Source organism: Mesoplodon mirus (assembly GCF_964341445.2).
Source record: "Mesoplodon mirus genome assembly, chromosome: 1".
Lineage (NCBI taxonomy): Eukaryota > Metazoa > Chordata > Mammalia > Artiodactyla > Ziphiidae > Mesoplodon > Mesoplodon mirus.
The window spans coordinates 225541863-225563046 of NC_138976.1; the positions used below are offsets into that span (position 1 = coordinate 225541863).

Consider the following 21184-nt stretch of genomic DNA (forward strand, 5'->3'; position numbering starts at 1 on the left):
CTGAATTAGAGATTTTTCATGTTTCCTTGGCCACATCAAGAGAAAAGACAAATTTGCACACGGGTCTGATAAATCGGTAGAGAGAGCCTGCCCGGGTATAGAGAAAACTTGACTCTGGGCTTAAAATGAAACAAAGATTATTTGAAAGCACTTTTGAAATCACTGTTTTTAAAAAACAGGTTAATTTTTAATGACACCTTCAATGAGTTAACAGATGACGAATTAGGGAAAACAATGACGTGAAGTTTAATGTTTTGACTGAGAGTTAAAACAGGAGCGTGGGCGTGTTGATCAAATGTTCAACTCTGTTTTCAAGTCAGTCAAAGGATTTTATAGGTTGCCTTTGTTACTCGTTAATCTCAGAAGCGGGCTGAACTGCACGTTTCAGTTGGCCTGCCTGCTGGTCTGCATTTGGGCTGCTCCGACCTCAGACTTAAAGTCTTCTGAACTAATTCAGCTCTTGGACCATTCGGTGTTGGGATGATGTGGCTTCATCCCCGGAGCCCACTGGCTGAGTCCAAGCCCAAAGGACAGTTACAGCAGGGACGGGGTTTAGGGCACAGGCTTGGGGACCCTTGGGGGTTCCCTCTGAGGTCCCTTCTTGGTTCTCTGACCCCAGTCTTGCCTGCCTTTCAGTGCTTGATTCTCGAAGGGTGGTCCGTGGGCCAGCAGTATAGCAAGCGCTACCTTGGCGCTTGTTGGAAATTTGGAATCGTGGACCCCATCCCAGACCTGTAGGATCAGAGTCTTCATTTTAACAAGATCAGAATCTTCCCATTAGAGTTGGAGAGCCTTTGCTCTGAGAGTTTCTCTACCTGCAGCTGGAGGAGGCCTGCCCGATGGGGCCCTGTGGGAGGGACACCTCTCACCCCCTGCCTTTCTCCCCAGAGCTCTACTCTCACTGGTGAAGGCTGAGTTCACCACTTACTAGTCATATAATGCTAGGCAGGTCGTCTGACTCTACGAGCCTCAGTTTACTCATCTGTATAATGGAGACATAACAGCAATCGCACTGGTCTGCTGTAGGAACAAGAGACCACAGCGTGAGGGCTGGACTCTTAATTTTGTTTCTCCCTTTGCCCCACCTACTGACTGCCAACATCTTTGTGAGGTCACGGAACAAAATCAACTGCCTTTGGAAGACACTGTAGTACAGTGGTTAAGAAGAGCCTGGGCGAGGCAACCAGACAGGCCATGGGTCAAATTTCTACCCTCTCACTTATGGCTCCATTCCCCTCTGAGCCTCAGTTTCCTCTTCTGTAAAATGGGGCAACAGGAAGGTGATGTGACACTCAGAAGAGGTAAGTCATGCATGTGAAACACCTGGCACACAGTAATCACTCAATTGGTAACAAATCTTAAGATTATTATTATTATGCTTATTGCCCACCTTTGGAAGCACAGAGAAGTGGCGCGGAAAGGGGGAAAATACGCAAATATAAAGCATTATTAATAACGCCGATGTTCCCTGTACTTATTTACAACAGCCTTAGGCAGCCACGTTAGTCCTGACGATTAACGCTCCTCTCCCTGCCTGCGGAGTGTGACTCCATACGTCACCCCTGGGTGCCCTTGGTCTGGTCCACCTTCCTCCCCTCAGCCAGTGCACTCCGGCCAGGGCACTTCACGCTGCTTGGCTTACAATGGGCTTGGCAAGAAAAATGAGTATGGCCTGTAGGTCTATGGCAGTGGTTCTCAACCCAGGCTGTACTTTGAGAATAGCTTGAAAAACTACTGACGCCCGGGGCCCACCCCCAGATGTTGGTTTGACTGGTCTGGGGTGTGGTCTGGGATTTGGGGGTTTCAAGGCTTCCCAGGTAAGTGTAACATACAGCCAGGGTGGAGAGGCAGCTCTCATCCGGCGGACGTGGGGGACAACTTGAGAGAATGCCCGACTGGCTCACACCCAGGAAACTCCTTCTCTGATTTCCACCCCCAACGGGGACCCATGCGGGACGCTAACTTACTTAGAAAGTCAAAGCCTCCACTCCCAGAAGCAATCAAACCTCAAATGAACCCAAAGCCAACAAACTGAATCCTTGATTGATGGGACTATTTTTTTGTTCCTCTTTATGAAAACAAATCAAAGCAGTGCAGCCTCAAAGATTTAAAGAGCAGCTTCGTGTCCATCCGTCCTCCCCTCTTACATGCCCCGAGAGCACCCAGTGGCGATGGGGAGTCTGGAGACGCAGCGCGAATCCCCAGCGGCTGCGTCTTCTCTGCAAGCAACTAACACGCCAGTTACCGGGACAGACATAGTGGAGACGTGTTTTGAGAAACAGTCTCAACATCAAAGATTAAAACCAAAAAAGATGTCTGATTAATCAGATACTTGAGTCCCTGAGCCCTCCTGGCCGCAGTTCTTTACCTTAACTCACAAGGAATTCCAGGCCCCAAAGGGGATTTATTTTTCAGGATTCTGCCCAGCAAACCAGGCAGGCCTCTGCCTACCCTGTAGGACCAGGAGTTACTGGAGGCTCTGGAAGGCGGTTGGCCCTTGGTTGCTGGCTCACCTGTGTCCAGAGTGGCCCGACTGGGCAGCTGTGACCTGGGCCGCAGGTGATGGGCTGGGTGGGGCAGGAGTTGAAAGCACGTGATTAGCATCACACCTGGCTCTGCTGAGACACCACCATGCCCAGGACCAGTGATTCTCCCCTGGGCGACGGGCGCACAGCTCTGCACGCCAACCCCTTTCTCATGTGCTGAGCGACGCCCCTGATGGGAGCCTGCCGTGCCCGTGGGCAGAAAAAAGGTCGAGCTGCTGGCCCCGGCTCGCAACACACGCCCTGTGCTCATACTTATTCCACCTGGATGCCCTCCCAGCTCTGACTTCTGGGCAGTTTCCTACTCAGCCTCCGAGCCTCAGCCCAAAGCCTTCACCCCCGCCAGGCGTGATCAGCCACGCTGCCCCTGGGCAGCTCCCTGTACACCCGTCAGTGTGGGCAGAGCGCTGCTGGGCTGAGCCCGAGCTACTTACAGCAGCGCCCGCACTGCCCTGTGCTTGCCCCATGCAGCCCGCTGCCCAGAGCAGCGCCGTGGGGCGGGGGGTGGCTGCTGAATGAAGAGCCATAGGAGCGGCCAGCAGCTTGGGCAGGTGGCAGGGTGACAGGGATTCAGAGAGGAAGGGGGCAGTCACAATCCAGGAAGGAGTGTATGGGACTCTGATGCCAGGAGTGGCGCTGGGGACACCTTCAAAACACAGGCTCAGGGGGACTTCCCTGGTGGTCCAGTGGTTAAGACTCCACACTTCCAATGCAGGGAGTGAGCCTTCCATCCCTGGTCGGGGTACTAAGAGCCCACATGCTGCAAGGCGTGGCCAAAAAAATAAAAATAAAAAACACACGCTCAGGCTCTCCACAAGGACCTGTGGTTGGGGGCTGATGGGCACATGGACCACATATACCCACACAGTAATGAGGCCCACCCTTGACTAAACAGGAAAATGTGCAGTTGGGAGGGGGAGAGATGGGGGAGAGACAGAGACAGAGAGACAGAGACAGAGACAGAGAGAGAGACAGAGAGAGAGAGAGAATGGCGTCTTTTCTGGGGCTTCCTGGAGGGACAGCCTCTTACTTACCAGCTCCTTCCTGAGCCAGGCTATAGCTTCGTCGATGCTCTCGAAGCCCTCCAGCCTGCTGGTGGACGGGGCCCCATCATCCTGGCTGGCCATGCCATGGGGTGGAGGATGCCGCCTGGGCGCTCCTGGGGGGCGCGAGGGCCCCTCTTCCACACAGCCCCGCTGCCCGGCCACCGGCCTCGGGAAGGGCCACGTCTGCTCCTCCAGCCTGGCCTGCCATTCCAGGTAGGAGGGCCTGCGGGTCTCCAGCCTCAGTTTCTCCGTGAGGGCCTTCAGGCTCCGCAGGTGGTCATCGGGAGACGGGGCTGCTCCTTCTACCCCACTGGCTGCGTCTTCTCCTCGGATCTGGGGCACAGACATTCTAGAACCTGCCTGGGCAGCCAGACATGGGAGGTGGTGGAGGGCACCGTTGGAGTATTGGTGGGCGGCAAGGTCGGGTCCTGCTCTGGAAGGGTCTCACCCAGCTGGGGCCGAGGGTCCCGAGGGCATCGCTAGGACGGGCGCAGCTCCCGGAGTCCAGAGGGAGGACGGGGAAGCTGCGCAGTGTCCACCGGAGCAGCTGCCGACAATCTGGGTTTAAGATGCTGTGGGCGCCATGCTTTGCGAGAGGCAGGAACAGACAAGCGTTAGCAGGAATCTCTGGAGGCAGCTTTGCCGAGAAGACGTATCCGTGCTGGAGGTGAAGGCAGATCGAAGGCTGGAGGGGATGCGGGACAGAGCCCCCTCCTCACAGGGAAGCGCAGGCGGCGAGAAGCCGCTGGCTGGTGTGAGGCCTGCAGGAAGGATTGGAACAGTGTCAGCGCTTATCCCTCCCCTTGATGCGGTCTCAGAAGGCGACACTGAGGCTCAGAGAGGCTCAGACACGGGGCTGCCGACTGCTAGTCCAGGACTGGAAGAGAGGCTACTTCAACGCCCTGAGTCCATGCAAAAAAGTTAATCATAAAAGTGTTGACTCTGTACAGTGTCTCACCACGTATGAAATGTGTCCACCTCTATTATCGCATTTACTACTCACTGCAAGCCTGTAATTACTTCTTTTTTTGTCCCCATTTTACACACGAGGAGACTGAGTCTCCAGAGGTTAAATGACTCACCCAAGAGCTCCCACTGATTAGCAAGGACAGAGCCGGTCTCAGGCCTCTCTGAGCGCAGGCTGTCTGGAGGGGAGGAGGGGGGTCCCCGTGCAGACGCAGGTGAGCCTTGGGTCCAAGCACCCCCTGACCCCACCCCGCCCCGCCCCGTCCACCACAACCCCGTCCTAGGCTCCAGCCCTTCGGGGCAAGTCCTCCTGCACACTCTCAGCTTCCTTCCCCAAGTACAGCACCGTATCTCTCACCTCGTCAGAGGAGGAAGCAAGTAAACCTGCAGCAGCTGAGGGAGAGCCGACCTGCACTCGGGTGGATTGTTAAACGGAGCGAGGCTGTGACTCACCTTCTAGAAAGATGGTTCTCACATTCACCTAAAAGCCCCACACAGCAGCGCCTCCCCGGCCGGGGCTGCAGTCTTCTGATGCGCTTTGGCCTTCCCACCCCCAGGGAGGAGGTGTGAGCCAGGACCTCGCCCCATAATTTGGAGTCACAAGGCAGAGGAGTAGCTCTGAGCCAGAATTAGGCCCAGGGCTCCCAGCCTCCATATCCCACAGTGTCTGGCAGGTGGAGATGGGCCATCAGAATAGGAGACATTTGATTTGGGGCAGGAAGAGGAGCCCTTGGCTTTCAGGGTGAGCTTTAAAGATCTGTGCTGAGGGCATGCCGCCGTGAAAAAGACTGAATCGGTCGGGAACAATGTCCAAGATAAAGCGTACGTGAAACAAAATATATCTTCGCAGCCTGGAGAGGATGCCGCCCTTGGTGTGGAAAAGGCGGGGAAGGAAGAGATTTTTATTGACTTGTGTGTGCCTGAGGAGAAAAGCTGAAACTAAGAGTTGTGATTGCTTGTCTGAGGTGATGGGGACCAGGCATGGGGCGATGGTGGGGAGGCTGGGCCACCAGGGAGACTGTGGGCTCCTCTCTAACTGAGGCTTGGAGCTACTCAAGAAGAGCTGAGCTTGCTGTCTTTCTGGATGGTTCCCGCAACCCCTTCCTGCAGTGGCATCTGACCAGAGGGATGCTCTGAGCCCGGCCCCGGGAATGAGAAGAAATCTTCCACCCCAACCAACGGCAGAGAAACCTAGCTCTTCCCTCCAGCCACACACATGAGAATCCCCTGAGGAAACCTCCACAAACACACGTCCCATGGCCATCCCAGGGGTCCTGATTCAGTAAGTCTGTGGCCGGACTTAGGCATCAGCATATTTTAAAGCTCCCCAAGTGACCTGAGATGACCAGGGTTGAGAACCGCTGGTCTTGAGACAGAAACACAAGACTTGGGATCAGATGGTCTGGCCGTAGGTGCTGCCAGGCCTGCTGAGCCTCAGTTTCCTCACCTGTGAAATGGGGGTGATAATACCAACCTCCTAGGTTTGGGGGAGTGGCACAACTAAGGTTTGTATGTACCCTCTGCAGGCTTAGCATGCCCTGCAAATCTGGGGTATTCTTATGGGGGTCTTCTGTGCAGCCTCACTGTCACACAGGCGTCTTAAGAATCTCTCCAAATCTAAAGACCTATCAGCCACAGTCTCGGGCCCCTCCCAGGCGCCGTCTGCCTCTTTGCTGAGGTGCCAGAGTCTGTTTGGAGTGTGCCGGGGTGGTGTTAACCTACAGGGCGTTCTCCACTGACCAGGAGTGCTGGTTATTTCCAGCGAAGCTTTTTGGAGAGGATCTAGTTGCAGATGAGCCCTGAGATTTGTGAGCAGAAGAAGCTGCTGGGACGTCTGTCTCCCTCCCTCTTTCTGCCACCTGCACCCTGCCTGCAGAGGGAGGACCTGTCAGGAAGGGTCTTCCTTCAGCACCGCGGGGTAGGGGGCGGTGTGGAGGGGACAGCTACGACTGCCTTCTTGTAGCTGCCTCCTGGGCAGGGGGCGGGGGGTGGGGGAGCTTATTTTAATTAGTGGTTTCTAAATCAGTTCAGAGAAGACCTGCACAGAAGGCGTCAGGATGGCTTGGAAACGCTGGCGGGAACGCCAGTGCGCTGAGAATCAGCGGTACTGATCCTTGATCGGCTGAGCTTTAGCGAGTGTGCACGTCCTCTCTCTCCAGCCTCAGAGCTGCCCCGAGAAGCAGGAGGGGTCACCCCATTTCGAGAATGGCAAAATCGAGGCTGGGAAGGTTGAAGGACTCGGGTCAGCCTCTTTCTACTCCAAACGGCATAGGTCTTGGGGTCAGTCCCCCAGGGTCCCAGTTCTGTGATCTTGGGCATGTGGCTTCATGATCACTCTGTGCTTCTGTGTCTTCTCCTGACAAGTGGGAAGAATCAGGACCAGCTATGTAATTTGCTGGGGTTGGTACAAAATGCAATCAGGGCGCCTCGTTAAAAAGTACTAACTAAAAAGATTTTCGGGCTTCCCTGGTGGCGCAGTGGTTAAGAATCCGCCTGCCAGTGCAGGGGACACGGGTTCGAGCCCTGGTCCGGGAAGATCCCACATGCCGCGGAGCAACTAAGCCCGTGCGCCACAACTACTGAGCAGTGTGCCACAACTACTGAGCCCACGAGCCACAACTACTGAAGCTCACGCGCCTAGAGCCCGTGCTCCGCAACAAGAGAAGCCACTGCAATGAGAAGCCCACACACCACAACAAAGAGCAGCCCCCGCTCGCTGCAACTAGAGAAAGCCTGCGCGCAGCAACAAAGACACAACGCAGCCATAAATAAATAAATAAATAAAATTAATTTTTAAAAAAAGATTTTCAAGGGCCCTGTGGGCTGCCCAGGTCCCTGGCTCACGAAGCCGCAGCCCCAGGGTAATAACATCAACCTCACAGGTCATTTTGAATATTTCATAAGGTGACAAATATCGAGTCTTTAACAGCGCCTGGTCTACAGTAAGCCCTAGACAAAGTGACACTCACTGGGGACGTGGCAAAGGCAGAGAGCCTGAGGAGGGAAGCCACAGGATGCTGCCAGACCTGGGGCCTGAGGCATCCGGAAAAACAGGGCCAGATGGTAATCCGACCAGGCCCAGACATGCCCCGCCAGGCAGGCCACTGGGCTGCAGGGGAACGTGAAATTCCTGAAGCAGAAGACAACCCCCGGCGGCACGTCAGCCTTCCTGCAGCAGCAATGTGCCAGTGCTCAGGACCCACGCAGCACACAAGGACTGCTGTTCAAACATGCTCCTGGCTCGCTCTGGGCGCACGGTTGCTGCCACGAATATTGCCGTGCCAGCCGTGAGCTAATTCCCCCAGCTGCTGGGGGAGCCAGGTGGGCGCAGCCCAGTCATTCGGCCAACACCCCATCTATCATGACCTAATCTGTCCACGTGGACAACTTCCAAACCCACTTCGTAGATGGGCTCTGAGGGCAGGGAAAGATGCGCTGACCCATTCTCTCTCTCACTCTCTCTGTCTCTCTGTCCCTCTCTCAAGGGACACTCCCTCCCTCCCTCCCTCTTGCCCTACGTTTTCCTAAGAAACTCGAAGCCCCTCTCTCCCTGTCTGGACCCCAGGCTCGGGCCGGCTCCTTCCTCTACCGGGGTCTCATTTCTCTCCCACGATACGCAACCCTTCCAACACTGAGCACCAGACCTTGCCACGGCCCCCGTGACTTTGCACAAGCTGTTCCCTCAGCCTAGAATGCCCTTCCTCCCTCCTCTGCCTCAGTTCTCAGGGATTTTCCCCTTCAAGTTTTCCTTGACTTGCCCAAGCTGTGTGTGCCCCCGGGATACAACGAGACCACATCGGCCAAACAATTATGTCATCCCAACAATATTAGCTGACGCTTACTCAGAGCGGGTCACTCCAGGCATTGTTCTAAGAGCTAATGTGCACGAACACATTTAATCCTCACAATACCCCCACGAGGCAATATTATGCTTGTCTCCATGACCTAGATGAGGAGACTGGCGCACAGAGAGGTTGAGTAGCTTGCCCGGGGTCACAGAACTAAGTGCGAAGGTGGGATTCGAAACCCTGCAGCCCGGCTCCAGGCTGGCTCATAACACTGGGCTCAGTGGCCCTCTCAGGCCACAGCCTTTCTACCAGGAACTTTCTGCATGGTCTCCTCTGTCGGACTCTGAGCTTCAAGAGGGCGAGGACCAGGCTCTGCACCCTGGAACCCCCAGCCCTTAGGGCCAAGCTGCTCTCTTTAAATGTTTGTGAATGAACAAGCAAAGAGCACGGATGCCTCTCCCCCGGCATCTGGATGGGCTCAGAGAAGCAGAGGGGATCTGGGCTTCCCCACCTGTCCTCACAAGACCTGCCCTGACCTCGGGCGCCTGGACACAGGCTGTCAGGCCCAGCATCGTGAGGTGAGGGGACTTCTGCCCAGTGTCCCCTCCCTCCCCCGGAAAGAGCATTTCTGTTTCCTGTGAGGAAGTCACAGCTCGCGCCTCAGGGTGGCCACATGACTCAAACTGGCCCATCAGAGCCCCCCTGAGTGGCTGTGTCAGAACCACCCAGAAGCCGGCCGTGGCCTCGCGGCTCACCACAGGGAGAGAGTCTGCCTAGCAAATGAAGCCAAGCAGATGAGATAGCTTGAGGCCCTCAACTGGGCCCTGTAGGAAGCAGTTCCACCTGACCTTGATTATAGAGCCTTTATATAGCCTCCTACTTTGAACCAGGTTCCTGACACTCGGAACCAACATAAGCGTGTGTTGGACAAAGAACATAAAATGACACAGTGGATATTTGTTGAGCATGAGACTTGAGCTTAGCCAATCGGTTGCTCAGGCCCAGGATTCTGAGTCTGGGGCCTGTGAGGCCAGGATGGAGGGACGTTGAACCTTGGAGGAAGATGTCAAGTGCAGGGGATGTGGCATCATCTCAGCCAAACCATCCTTACTGAAGGACTGTGGGAGGGTAATATTGTAATATAATAAGAAATATGTATTTGGTCTCCATCCCTGGTTCCTGACACAGAGCTCCTAAAACTCTTGTAATTTTCTACATGATGAAAGCAAGAAGAGTATTTTTTGTTAGAGTATCTCAGTTTTGTTCCCACTTCTTGAAACAGCTCTAGAACACTCAGGTGGAAAGAGGGTCATCTGTTATTAATAAGAAGCCCCCTTCTACTACACCTGAGTTTATGTTAATGAGGTGACTGTTGGCAACCACTCAGGATGGGGGCTGGTTGCCAGGGGAACCAACCCGTGATGAGAGGGTTGGAACTCTCAGCCCCACCACCCCTGACCTCTGGGGAGGAGAGAGGGGCTGGGGGTTGACCTAATCACCAATGACAAGTGATTTAACCGATTATGCCTATGCAATGAGGCCTCTATAAAACGCCAACTGAAGGGGTTCTGAGAGCTCCCAGGTTGGTGAGCACGCCGAGGTGCTGGGGGGATGGCACGCCTGGAGGGGGTATGGACCTCTTCACTTGGATGGTAAATACAAGTACTAAATGCTTCCCTGAGTTTTGTGAGCTATTTAAGCAGATGACTGAATCTGAGGAAGGGGTTGTGGGCAATTCCTGGTTTACAGCCATTGGTCAGAAGTTCAGCTGACAACCTGGGACTTGCAATTGGTGTGTGAAGTGGGGGACAGTCTTGTGGGACTGAGCCCTTAACTTGTGGGATCTGACGCTACCTTTAGGTGGATAGCGTCAAAATTGAGTTAACTCGTAGAACACCCAGTTGGTGTCTGGAGAGAACTGGAGGGTTGTTTGGGGTGGGAAACTCACACGTCTGGTGTCAGAAGTGCTCCGGGCGGGGGTGTTTGTGTGGATAAAAGCCTAGTGCCCCGATGAGCGGATCTCCGACACATCACTACGGGCCCTCTCGCCTCTCGGTTTTCTGAGCCGCCCCGATTCTGCCTGTTTTCTCTCTTGGGTCTCTACCTCCTGCCGACTCTGTGTACACCTTACGATAACACTGCTTTCTGCTGCTTACAACCAAGAGCGCTGACTGAAATGAGGGGGAACATACAGTTCATTTGGGGAGGCAAAGCATAGGACTGACAGCTAAGCAGTGTCATAAAACAACCTGAACACCAAAAGAGGCTCCCTCCCCCCATTTCCACGTGTCCTTTAGAGGGTGCCACCTCCAGCGGAGAACCAGAGAGCGGATGACCATTGTGGACTCAAAGAAGCTTTTACTAAGAGTCCATCTGCATTCATAGTTGGTATGTTTCTTGTCATTTAAAAATATATATATTCATTCATTTATTTATTTTTGGCTGAATTGGGTCTTAATTGCAGCACGCGTGATCTTCGTTGCAGCACGTGGGCTTCTCTTTAGTTGTGGCATGGGGGTTTTCTCTGTCTAGTTGTGGCGCGTGGGCTCAGTAGTTGTGGCGCGTGGGCTTAGTTGCCCCACGGCAGGTGGGATCTTAGTTCCCCGACAAGGGATAGAACCCGCGTCCCCTGCATTGGAAGGCGGATTCTTTACCACTGGACCACCGGGGAAGTCCCTGATATGTTTCTTAATTTACGATCTACTGCAGGCAGCGCTTGATGAGGATGCAATAACAGTTTTCCACGGGGATAAACGGACACGCATGCTGCTGCTTCCAGCAGAAGTGCCACCCGTGGGTCCTCGTGCATAAGCTGACACGCTCTGGTTTAGGCTTGGTGATACACGCAGCGCAGACTCCCTTGCACACGCATGCAGGCCGGCCCTGGCCCCCAGCAGCAGAGCAGCGGGTAACACACAGGGGTTGTGGGCGGGGTTGATAAAGGCAGGAACGGACCCTTAAGACACCCATCCCTGCCAGACCTGCCTTGCTGAGGAAATTCAGATCCTGTGAGGGCCTCAGCCACAGCGCAGCCGATTCTTCACTGCAGAAATGTCCCCGCAGGACACAGAGCCAGCAGCGGGGCCCGCTCCCCGGGGCGGGGGGTGTGAGGGCAGGGCCGCTGGCTCTGTGTCCACTGCCGTGCTTGCTGCTGCGTCTGCTCGTCCACCTTCTACCTCTGTGGGCCTCAGGCCCCTGACGGATGAGCCCGGCCCATCAGTCCCCCAAAGAGAGCCGCCCTGTGGGTGTGTTCCATGTGTCACCAGGCCTAAAACGCTCATTGCAGGGACTCGGGCCCAGGGCTCAGGGGCCGCCCAGCGTCTTGGGAGCAGGGCCTGCACGAAGGGAGGGACGGCACCCACTCTGGCTTTAGCCGGACCAGGCCTGCCTGCCAGCTCTCGGCAGGGCCACACATCCCCACCTTCTACCCACAGGCCGTGACCTGAGAGCGGGTCAGGGGCTGCCAGGGCTGAGGACAAAGGGGACCCCTGCTTCCCGGGCTGCGGGTCTGTCCTCTGGGACCAGAGCCCGTCTCCAGCGGGAGCTCTGAGACTTGGGGAGTCACCTCGCCTCGCCTGTCTGGGTCTCAGCCGGCCCCTCTTTTTTTTTTTTTTTTTTTTGCAGTACGCGGGCCTCTCACTGTTGTGGCCTCTCCCGTTGCAGAGCACAGGCTCCAGACGCGCAGGCTCAGTGGCCATGGCTCACAGGCCCAGCTGCTCCGCGGCATGTGGGATCTTCCCGGACCGGGGCACGAACCCGTGTCCCCTGCATCGGCAGGGGGACTCCTAACCACTGTGCCACCAGGGAAGCCCCAGCCGGCCCCTCTTTTGAAATGAGGGGTTGCAGCGTCCACCCTGCAGCCACCGCCAGGCTGAGGACAGAGTGGGGGGAAAGGGCTCCAGCGTCTGCACTGCGTTTTATAAGCTTCCAGCGGGGCTCAGGCCATGGCTCACGCCTGAACCTTTTTCTTTCCTTTTCTAAAGCAGCGAGTCCCTTTTCGTTCCAGGTGGGTGACAGGTCGGTAGGTCTGGGACAAGGAAGTGCAGCTGGGACGAGGCAGGCTTTTTTAGGTTTAATCATAAAACCCCGATGTTTATCTTAAACTGAGCTCCAGGGCTGGGCCTCAGGACTGACCTCCGGTGGCCAATGGAGGCTGTGAAATCCCGTCTGTGTTCTGTAGACTCAGGGAGCCCTAAGGACCAGGGTTGAGAGGCTGGGGGACACAGCCCTGCAGCCCACGGTCACCAGGGCGCTTCCAGGAGCTGCCAGAGAACGTGTTTTCTCGCCTCCTCTGAGGTTGCCATGGTGACCGAAGCAGGAGGGGACACCCGCTGGTCTGGCCCTTCACAGATCATCTTTCCCAGCTCATCTTTATTCCAGGTCTTGGTCAGAGCTGGTGTTGGGAGTGCCAGAGATGGGGGGGAGACATGGTGCAGAGACAGGACCCTGGGTACAAACTGTGCGTGCAAGGCGGGGGCAAACTGAGCTGGGACGGGGTGTGTGTGGGGGGTGTGTGGCGGGGGGGCTTTGTTGCATGTGTGCTCTGGGATGCTACTGAGGGAAGTGGAGTGGTACCTGACTTCCTCCCATGCACCGGTGATGTACCCCTCAGGGGAGGGCACGCCCGCAGGGGCTGCGAGCTGCCACCAGGAGAGCCCTCCGCTTTCCACGTCCTGGAAGCCACCCGTTTGCTGCCTGGATCACCCCCTCCTGCCACAAACCATTGTGAGACTCCAGCCATTTCCTCTAAGAGCCTGAGGCTGTGCTCCTGCCCTCATGCCTTGCTCCATCAACTGACTTCCCCCTGATCTCACGCACCTGTTCACACGTCACCTCCACAGAGACCAGCTCTGACCAGCCCACTGAGATGTCCCTGCTTCCTTTTTCTTCATAGCTCTCCTCACTCACAGAACTAGGATGTTACACGTTGAATGTAAGTCCCCTGAGGGCAGTGACTTTCTCTTGTTCACTGCTGTGATCCTAGCACTCAGAACAGTGCCTGGCACATAGTAGGTGCTCAATAAACTTGTTGGATGAGTGAATGAGTGGTTGGATGAACCACTCATTCTGGGCAGTCGGTTTTATCCCTTTGTCCATCACAGGCCCTTCAGGAAACTCCCTTCTCACTGGGTCTACAGCTCTGCTTTGAAGCTCATCTGAGAGCTGGCCAAAACCCTCCAGGATACCCCACCTTCCAGGCCATTCTCCGACTGCTTCCAGCATTGGCCTCTGTCACGCGCACGGCACCCTGGCCTGTATGACCTTGAACCGTGGGAGTGTCCGGCTCCCTGCCCACTGTCTAGCGCCTCGATGGGAAGGGCATTCCTTTCTCTTTTGTGTCCTGAGCACAGGGCTCTGCCAACAGCAGATGTTCAGTAAATGCTGAGGACGGCGGCGCTGTGAGCTAGTGAACAAATTCACACCTCCAGATGGTTTCCTGCCCAGTAGAAGACCTCTGGCAGCTTCAAGGTCAGAATGTTTCTAGCGAGTCTGAGTGGGGGGCCGGGGTGGGTTTGGGAGACTGTTCTCAACTTGACGTTTTGGCCTTTCCCCGTAGCCTCAGGTTTGAATCTGATGAGTCTCTGAGCCTAGTTCAAACACCACCCCATTCTACAGTCCTCTGTACCGGGGGTGAGAGGCCCGGTGGGCTGCGATCCTCACTCCCTCACTGCCTGCTCCAGGAGTCCCAGGACTGCTGCTAGGGAAGGGGAATGGGGCCACCGTTTTTGGACAGGCCCAACCTGGGTGGGAAACAGGAGTCCCTGACCGGGGCGTCCGCTCCAGGGACCCCATGCCCACCCCCAGCCCGAGTGACTGCGGCCACTCACTTCCCCTCAGGGCTCTGCTTCTCCCCTGCCAAATGCATGGTTTGGGTGGAACGGCCTTGACACTTCCTTCCTCACCAATAAGCACAGAGCCTAGACCACGGCACCCAGTAGCGTTGTCACCTCATCATGAAATCGCAGCCACAGGGCGCAGGGGGCACAGGGACCCACTCACCGGCGTTCTCTCGGGCGTTGCTCCCAGTGAAGTTCGGTTTGCAACGTCCTGCGCTAATGGCCACGGCTCAGCGTATCGCTCAGAGCTCCTGCGTCCACACCTGGAATCACAGGAGCAATCACAAACATTAGGAAGTTTACAAACGTTTTCCCCACTTTCGATGGCCCGGGCTGGAGCGGCCTTCCTGAGAGTTAGACCCCAGAGAAGTCACAAACCAGAGACGTTTCAAGACTTGCCTGGGGTCACACAGCTCTGTTCGGGGAGCTGGCTGGGCTTAGACCCGTGTTTTCAGACTCCACATGCAGCTTCCATTGTCTAGAAACCTTGCTGTCTCTCTGGGACCTCGTGAGACAAGAGTCTATAAAAATACTTGTTAAGGCCTCTGCACAAAGTGCTCGGTCCACGCTGAATAATTGATGGGCCCTGCCCCCTGCCGCAGAGGACAGCGCATAGGCCTCCTGCCGCGAGGCTGGGGATGGGGAGAACTTCCCTATCGTTTTTGCCCAGTGAGAGAGGTGGCTGAGAAAACCGCCAAGAAAGAGTTGTGCGTCCCTGTGGGTCGGGAAGAGGCCCTGGCTCCCAGGAGCCACAGATCTAATTTACTGCTTCGCTGAAAGGAGCGGGGGGCCTGCTGGGTCACCCGGCGTCGCCGCTGTGTCCCTTCCAAGGCCACGAGGCCCTGGGAAAGGGCTGCTCCACCCCGACAGGCCAGGAGAAAGGTGCCTGAGAATCAGAGGGTCCCACGGGGGTGGTGGGGGGATTAGCCATGGGAAATGCAGAGTCCGAAGCGGAGATTCTCCTCCGTGAGAACCTGACAAGGCAGAGATGCTCAGGAGGGGTGAGGCAGCCTGTCGCCGCCCGGCCAACTGCTGCATGTGACCGCAGGCCTCTTCTGGCCAAAGGCCATGGCAACGGGGATTAGGGGGGAGAAAGCAGACACAGAGTGGCCTTTAAAGCAATTTGCAGAGATCAAAGTAGAAGGCAGTTCGGGCTGGTGCTCTGGCTCTAAGAACAGGGAACATTTTACAGCTGAGCGAAACTCAGGCACCATTTCACAGCTAAAGATGCTGGGGCTATACATCCTCCGCCGTGGGGTACGTCCGCCCCACCAAAGTGTCTCCTAATTGGCATTTGTCTTGGCCCCCATCCAAGGCAGAGTTAGGACTGTCCGAGTCCACAGAATAATGGGCTCCAGCTTCAAATGTGCAGAAGCAACCAGCTCTGGCTCAAATGGGAGAGTGTTGGGACGATTGGCTTTCTGTTTTATTCTGCGTCGAAAGTTCCAGAGCCCAATGGTTTGGCAAGGACTTCCTAAGACGTTTCACTCGCTTATGTAGGGCACCTCACCTGCATAGTCTGTTTGGGCGTGCTGACCTCTCAGGGGGTTGGAGGGCCCTCAGAGGTGCCCTGTGTTTGGGCAGGGCCCATCGTAAGGATGTGGGAGTGAGAGGCCGTTCCAGCTCTGTCTGCAGCTCATCCAAAGTGCAGCCCTGAGCCCCCTCTGGGGCCCAGGGAGAACAGAAAGTAGGGTGTGTGCCCCTGCTCCTTTCTCAGGTCAGCTGAGCTGAACGTAGCTGGGCTGCTGAGCTGCCTGAGTTCACACTTCACAGAGGGCAGGAATCGGGAGCCGGACAAAGAGATAGAGCAGGTTATAGGGATGGGGTAGGGCTGTGTGTTGGTGGATGTGGGATGATAGCCCAGCCCGGACACTTACTAATTCTATGACCTTGGGATCATAGTGGAATCAACTGCAAAGCCTTGGAAGGATCCGATGAGATAGAGTGTATGTGAATTCTTAGTCATGCCTCTAACAGGACGGTCACCTCCCACCCATGACAGCGCTTGGCTGGACCTCTCCTTGGCTGCAGAACCACTAAAGTTAGCCCACACGTCTCTGTGCATTCCAGAATGCACAGGGCATCACTCTGTTGTCTGCCCAGGACTCTGGGCTGCACGTGGTCTTTTCTCGTCGGTGGCTCTGATCAGACACTGCACCTCCTTGAAGACAGGGCCATTGTCTTGCTTCCTTGGTGAGATGTCAATGATTGATCTTAAAACCCCTTTCACAGACATGAGATGTTCTGTGTGGTATCACTGGGCCAGCTGCAACCAGCTGCATTCAACGAGGGACACCCCAACCCCGGCTGGCATTGGCAGCCCGGTGTAGGGTCCGCTCTGCAGACGGGGCTCTGGGAAGCGCTTGGCTGTCTTTCTTACCGCTCAGCACCAGACATCTGAGAACTCGCAGAGTAAATGTTAGAAGTGCATTCTCCTAGGTGAAAACAGAGGTACTCAAGACATGCGGGCCACACGAATTTTGAGACACTCTTGACTCTTGAAGGAGCAAAGTGAAAGCATCTGGTGAGACCTTCGGGGGAGGTATGGTCGGGGCTCCTAGAGAGACAGATGGCTGTGACTTCACTGAGCCCGCAGAACAGGCCGTCTGGACTCTGCTGGACCCGCTGGCAAATAAACAGTGTTCAAAAAATGTCTAGGTGTGTGGCAGAATTCAGTCTGAGGCTTATTTCCATCCGGCCTGATAGGGAGGTTTGCTCTCACCTTCCCCAAAGTTGTCAGTGTCTGCCATCAGACAAGTAAACAAACAACAACACAGCAGAACCTGAGAATTTGGACCAAACTAGTAGGACAGTGTACACAGTAAGGCGGTGTCCCCAGGGTGAGGCACATGGAAATGCTCACAGGACGAGGGAGGTAGCGTCACTTTAACTTGATGATGGACAGGGGCGACCAGGGCCCGAAGTGGCCTCCTGCTCATGGATCCTGATCTAGAACCTTCCTGCATACTCATCACCCTGGACCGCCACAGCTGGCCTTCTGGGGCTGGAGTGCCTGGCTCACGCTCAGGCCCTGCTGGCTTCCTGGAATGAGGAAACACAGCTCAGCCTTCAGTGGGCCCTGAGCTGTGGTCTCCGTGGAGGTCACCGTCTGGGCCCATTATGTACCTGGAGATCGGCTCTGGGCTGGGCCTTCCAGGTCCCAAGGGACGAGCCCTATGACAAAGTCTCTGGGAACTCATGACCAGCTCCCACATCTGGATCAGGATACCTGAGGGGAATTTCTGGCCATACTGGAAAGATGGCCTTGAAGAAGCGGGAGCTCAGTCTGTGCCCCGGGAGAAGCTGAAGCCCACCCCTCCCCAGGGCTCCGCAAAGGCTGCTGGGCAGGGGCCAGGCGTGAAGCGGCCCCTGATGCTGGGGACCTCACTGCCCCCCTACCTTCCGGGATGGGTGTGCCCACAGGGAGACCAGCTGCTGTGCTCTGTGTTCCATTCCTTAAGGAGTTTTTCATGGGCGAGCATAGCTGGGGGGGCCGGCGGCGGGGGACCGTCGGGTAGCGTTCAGAAGGAGAGGAGCCGGGAGAGGGCAGCGCACACTTGTAACTTCTCCTCTCCACTTCCCTGTCCTCTTCTCTCCTTCCGCTCCCACACCTCTCCGGAGACAAGCGTGGAGGGGCTGGGGGCAGAGTGTGGAAGCACTGGGCTTTCGTGCACCAGGGCAGCTGTCCTGGCCACATAGAAGCTGACATTTTCAGTCTTCCTAACTCTTGTCGGCAGCTTGACCCCCTATGGCGGCTCAAACTCTACAGGCTGATGGCAAAGCTCCTTCTAAACCCCATGTCCACCTCCAGATCCTTCCGGGTCCGCATGCCCACTGCCCTCCATTTAGCCCATGCTCGCCTCTTCGGGGTCTTCTTCAGAATTTGCCTTTCCTTCCTTTCTCCTCGCCCCAGTCCAAATCCCAGGGTACGTGTGCATATTAAGAGCCATCCTGGTTAATCCTAGAGGGTCTTCCATTCGTGAGTGAGAACTCTGTCCCGCCTAGTCTACAAACCAGGGAGCAAGCTGCTCCGATGATCATTCATCTTACACCTTTGCAAATAGCTCTATGCCCCAGGCAGGCAAAGAGTGATTGCTGGGGAGAGTGCAGCTCCCAGAGGGTGCTGGGAATTCCAGACGCTCCTGTAGGGCTGAGGGAGTCGTCCAGGGGCAAAATTTACCTAAAGAAAGCCGCCTGTGTGTGTGAGTGAGCAGCCTGACAAGCATTGTCCTGTCATTGGCCTGGGGCTCGGTGGATGTCTCTCAGCAATAGTTAGGCACTGTCTTAATTTACTTCCCCGCCAGAGTCCATATTGGAAGGAGACCAAGCGGGTAGACACCGGAGGTGGGACTGTTAATTTAGTGGAAATCCATGCATGTCATTGGGAGGACAAGACAGGAGCGAGTGCATGAGAAGTTGGGGGTCTTCAAGGGGGCAAGGAGGAAAAGCGGGGTGAGGGAGGACCCTTCTCTCTCTCGGCTTCAGGGGAGCAGGTTGAAGCCAGCCAGGTCGAATGCAGAGCCTGGCTGCTTTCCTGGCTCCACAAGGCCCTCGAGGTGCCAGGGATGTTCCCAGGTCACAGGACAAGCCTCGCCCCACGGCTCTCTTTTAGTCTGGGTCTGACTGGTTTCTTCCCCCTCCCTGGCCTCTCTGCTCAGACGTCCAAAAGCAGCCTTCCTTTGAGAGCACTGTCTTAGGAGTCAGCACGTTGGCTGAATCTCTCTTCTCTTTTCACCAGCCCCATGAGCCGCACCAAGTTACTGAATCTCTCGGAGACCCATTGGCAAAATGGGGGTATAATGTTCCCTCGAGGGTCAAACGACCAGCGGGTGTGAAGGGTTCTCAAGCAGTGCCTGGCTGGCAAGTGCACTCAGGGAAGAGCCGCCATCCTTATGCATTCTGAGTACAGCTTGTGCCTCTTTGCCAGGACCCTTAAAAATCCGCTAGCAGGAGCTCCCACCCTGCAGACGCGGTCAGGACACCTCTGCTCTCCCTGGACTTTGCCCAGCTCTCCACGCTCCATCCCGCCTGGTGGGCGGCAGGACTGTCTCTGGGGCATCGGAAAGGAAGCTGCTTTAGAGCCACGCCCCCCTCGGGCACTTCGGGGATTGCCCTGTTGGTGGGACCTGGGCTCATTCCACCTGGGATTCACCAGGAACCGCTGGGAGCTGGTGCAAACTTAATCTGGGAGAACGCGCCTGTGGGTTTAAGACAGAGGCCGTGATCCACCGACCTGGAAGCAGCCCACCTTCCAGATCTTCTCCGGAGGGACAGGGAATGAAAAACAGATACGAGCAATAAGGGATTTTTTAAAAAGCAGAACAGCCAACCCGACTTGGTGCACAGAGACACCTGCCCCCTGGCCTCGGGCCACAGACCTTCCCGCCTTCTCCCAGTGACCTGGGTGCCCAGCCGCAGGGCTGACCCTCTCATTCCCCGGGGCCCTTCTGGCTGTACAATTCCCTCTGATCGCACTGGCCTCAGCCTTTCAGAGCACCCTCGGGCCCAAGTGCCCTGGGTCACTTCTCCTGAGTTAGGGATTGCATCCTTGGGGCAGGAATAACCACATCGCTGAGCCTGAAGTAGGCAGAGGGGACCAGCGGTCTGGGAGTAGATCCAGAGAGACTGAGCGGGGCTCCTCCCTTTCAGACCTCAAGCCTCACAACTCCACCCAGATCTTCTCCCTGGAAGGGGCCAGCCAGGATATGGGAGATGGAGTCCAGCCGAGCTGTCCCGCTCCCCGTGAGGGGAGCGAGCCCCCAGGAGCGGGTGAGGCAGGACCTCATCTCCTGCGGGCTGGTGGGCGGGGGGGCGGTGTCCGCTCCAGGGCGCATTGGGGTCCGTGCTCCCCCAGCCCCGGACTGGGCTGCTCCCCGCCACTGCCGGCTCTGAGGACCTGCGGCGCTCCGGCTGGCAAGTGCACTCCCGGGTCAGTGCCACCGGCCACAGACACATCACCCCCAGTCCGGCCCCCAGACCTGGGATCGTCCCCGCTGCCGCAAACCCACCTTCCCGGGCGCTCCGAGGCCCATTCCAGGGGTGTCACCGAGGTCCCCGCCTCCTCCTTTCGACGCGGGCTCCCCGCTCGTCCGCAGCCCGAGGCCCCCGCTTCGAGGCTGAGCCGGCTTCTGCCTCCCTTTCTCTCTTGCTCCTGGGAATTCTCAGCACTATTCTTTTTTTAAGGGATTTTTTTTTTTTTTTTTTTTTTTGCGTTGCGTCAGGGCGGTTGCCTGGCGACGGCGGAGCTATTCCACCGCGAGCCTTTCAGTCGAGATCCCCTCCAGCCTCTCATTCAAGTCTCTCCGCCTGCGGCTCCGGGGACGGGGAGGCGCCAGGCCAGAAGACGCGCGCCGGGTCCTAAAGCCCTTCCAGCGGCTCGTTCCCGGCCAGGACCGAACCGAGCAGCCGCCCTGCCACAAGTAGAAGCAAAGCACACGCGATGGCCCAACCCTAGACGAAACCAAACCCAAATAGACTTTAAAAAAACAAAACAAAACGAAAACACAGAAAACCGAAACTAAGGCAGTTTTCCTCCAAGCGTGGCCACGTGGCTTCGCCACTGTCAGCAGTTTGCCTGCGTGGAGGGGCAGGAGAACCCCCTTCCAGCGGTATCGGCAGGCTGGGAGCCTACACTCCACCCACCAGCGGCTTGAGTTCCAGCTGCCAGCAGCAAGGCCCATACTGAGTGCCTAGCACGTGTCACAACACCGTGACAGCCACTCAGTGGGGCAGATGTGAGCATCCCCAGCTTACAGATGAGGAAACTGAGGCTCAGAGAGGAGAAGGAGAAACAGACGTTCTTCCAGATCTGTCTCTCAGACCAGATGGGAGTAGCCCAGGGGGGCCTGCCCCAGACCATGTGTTTCCCCCACTAACCACAGCTTGGCCTTTAGGATCAGTTCTGACGGCAGACAGGGGACTCCAGTTCAGCTGGGGGTAGGGGAGGGAGGGGGTGAGGGGGTGCTCTGCTTCCTCCTGGGACCTCTGTCCCCCAGGGCTGACTA

General features: G+C 56.4%; 1 protein-coding gene across 1 annotated transcript in view; it reads right to left on the minus strand.

The window, feature by feature from the left end:
* FAM167A (family with sequence similarity 167 member A) overlaps window positions 1–20789 on the minus strand; it is a 33212-nt gene extending 12423 nt beyond the window's left edge. Inside the window, exons 1-3 of the mRNA XM_082614393.1 lie at window positions 20189–20789; window positions 14344–14443; window positions 3578–4350 (exon numbers count right to left, since the gene is read on the minus strand). Coding sequence (XP_082470519.1) covers window positions 3578–3937 — 360 coding nt within the window. The 5' untranslated portion in view covers window positions 3938–4350; window positions 14344–14443; window positions 20189–20789. The remainder of the gene's footprint in view (window positions 1–3577; window positions 4351–14343; window positions 14444–20188) is intronic.
* Between the last annotated feature and the right edge of the window lie 395 nt (window positions 20790–21184).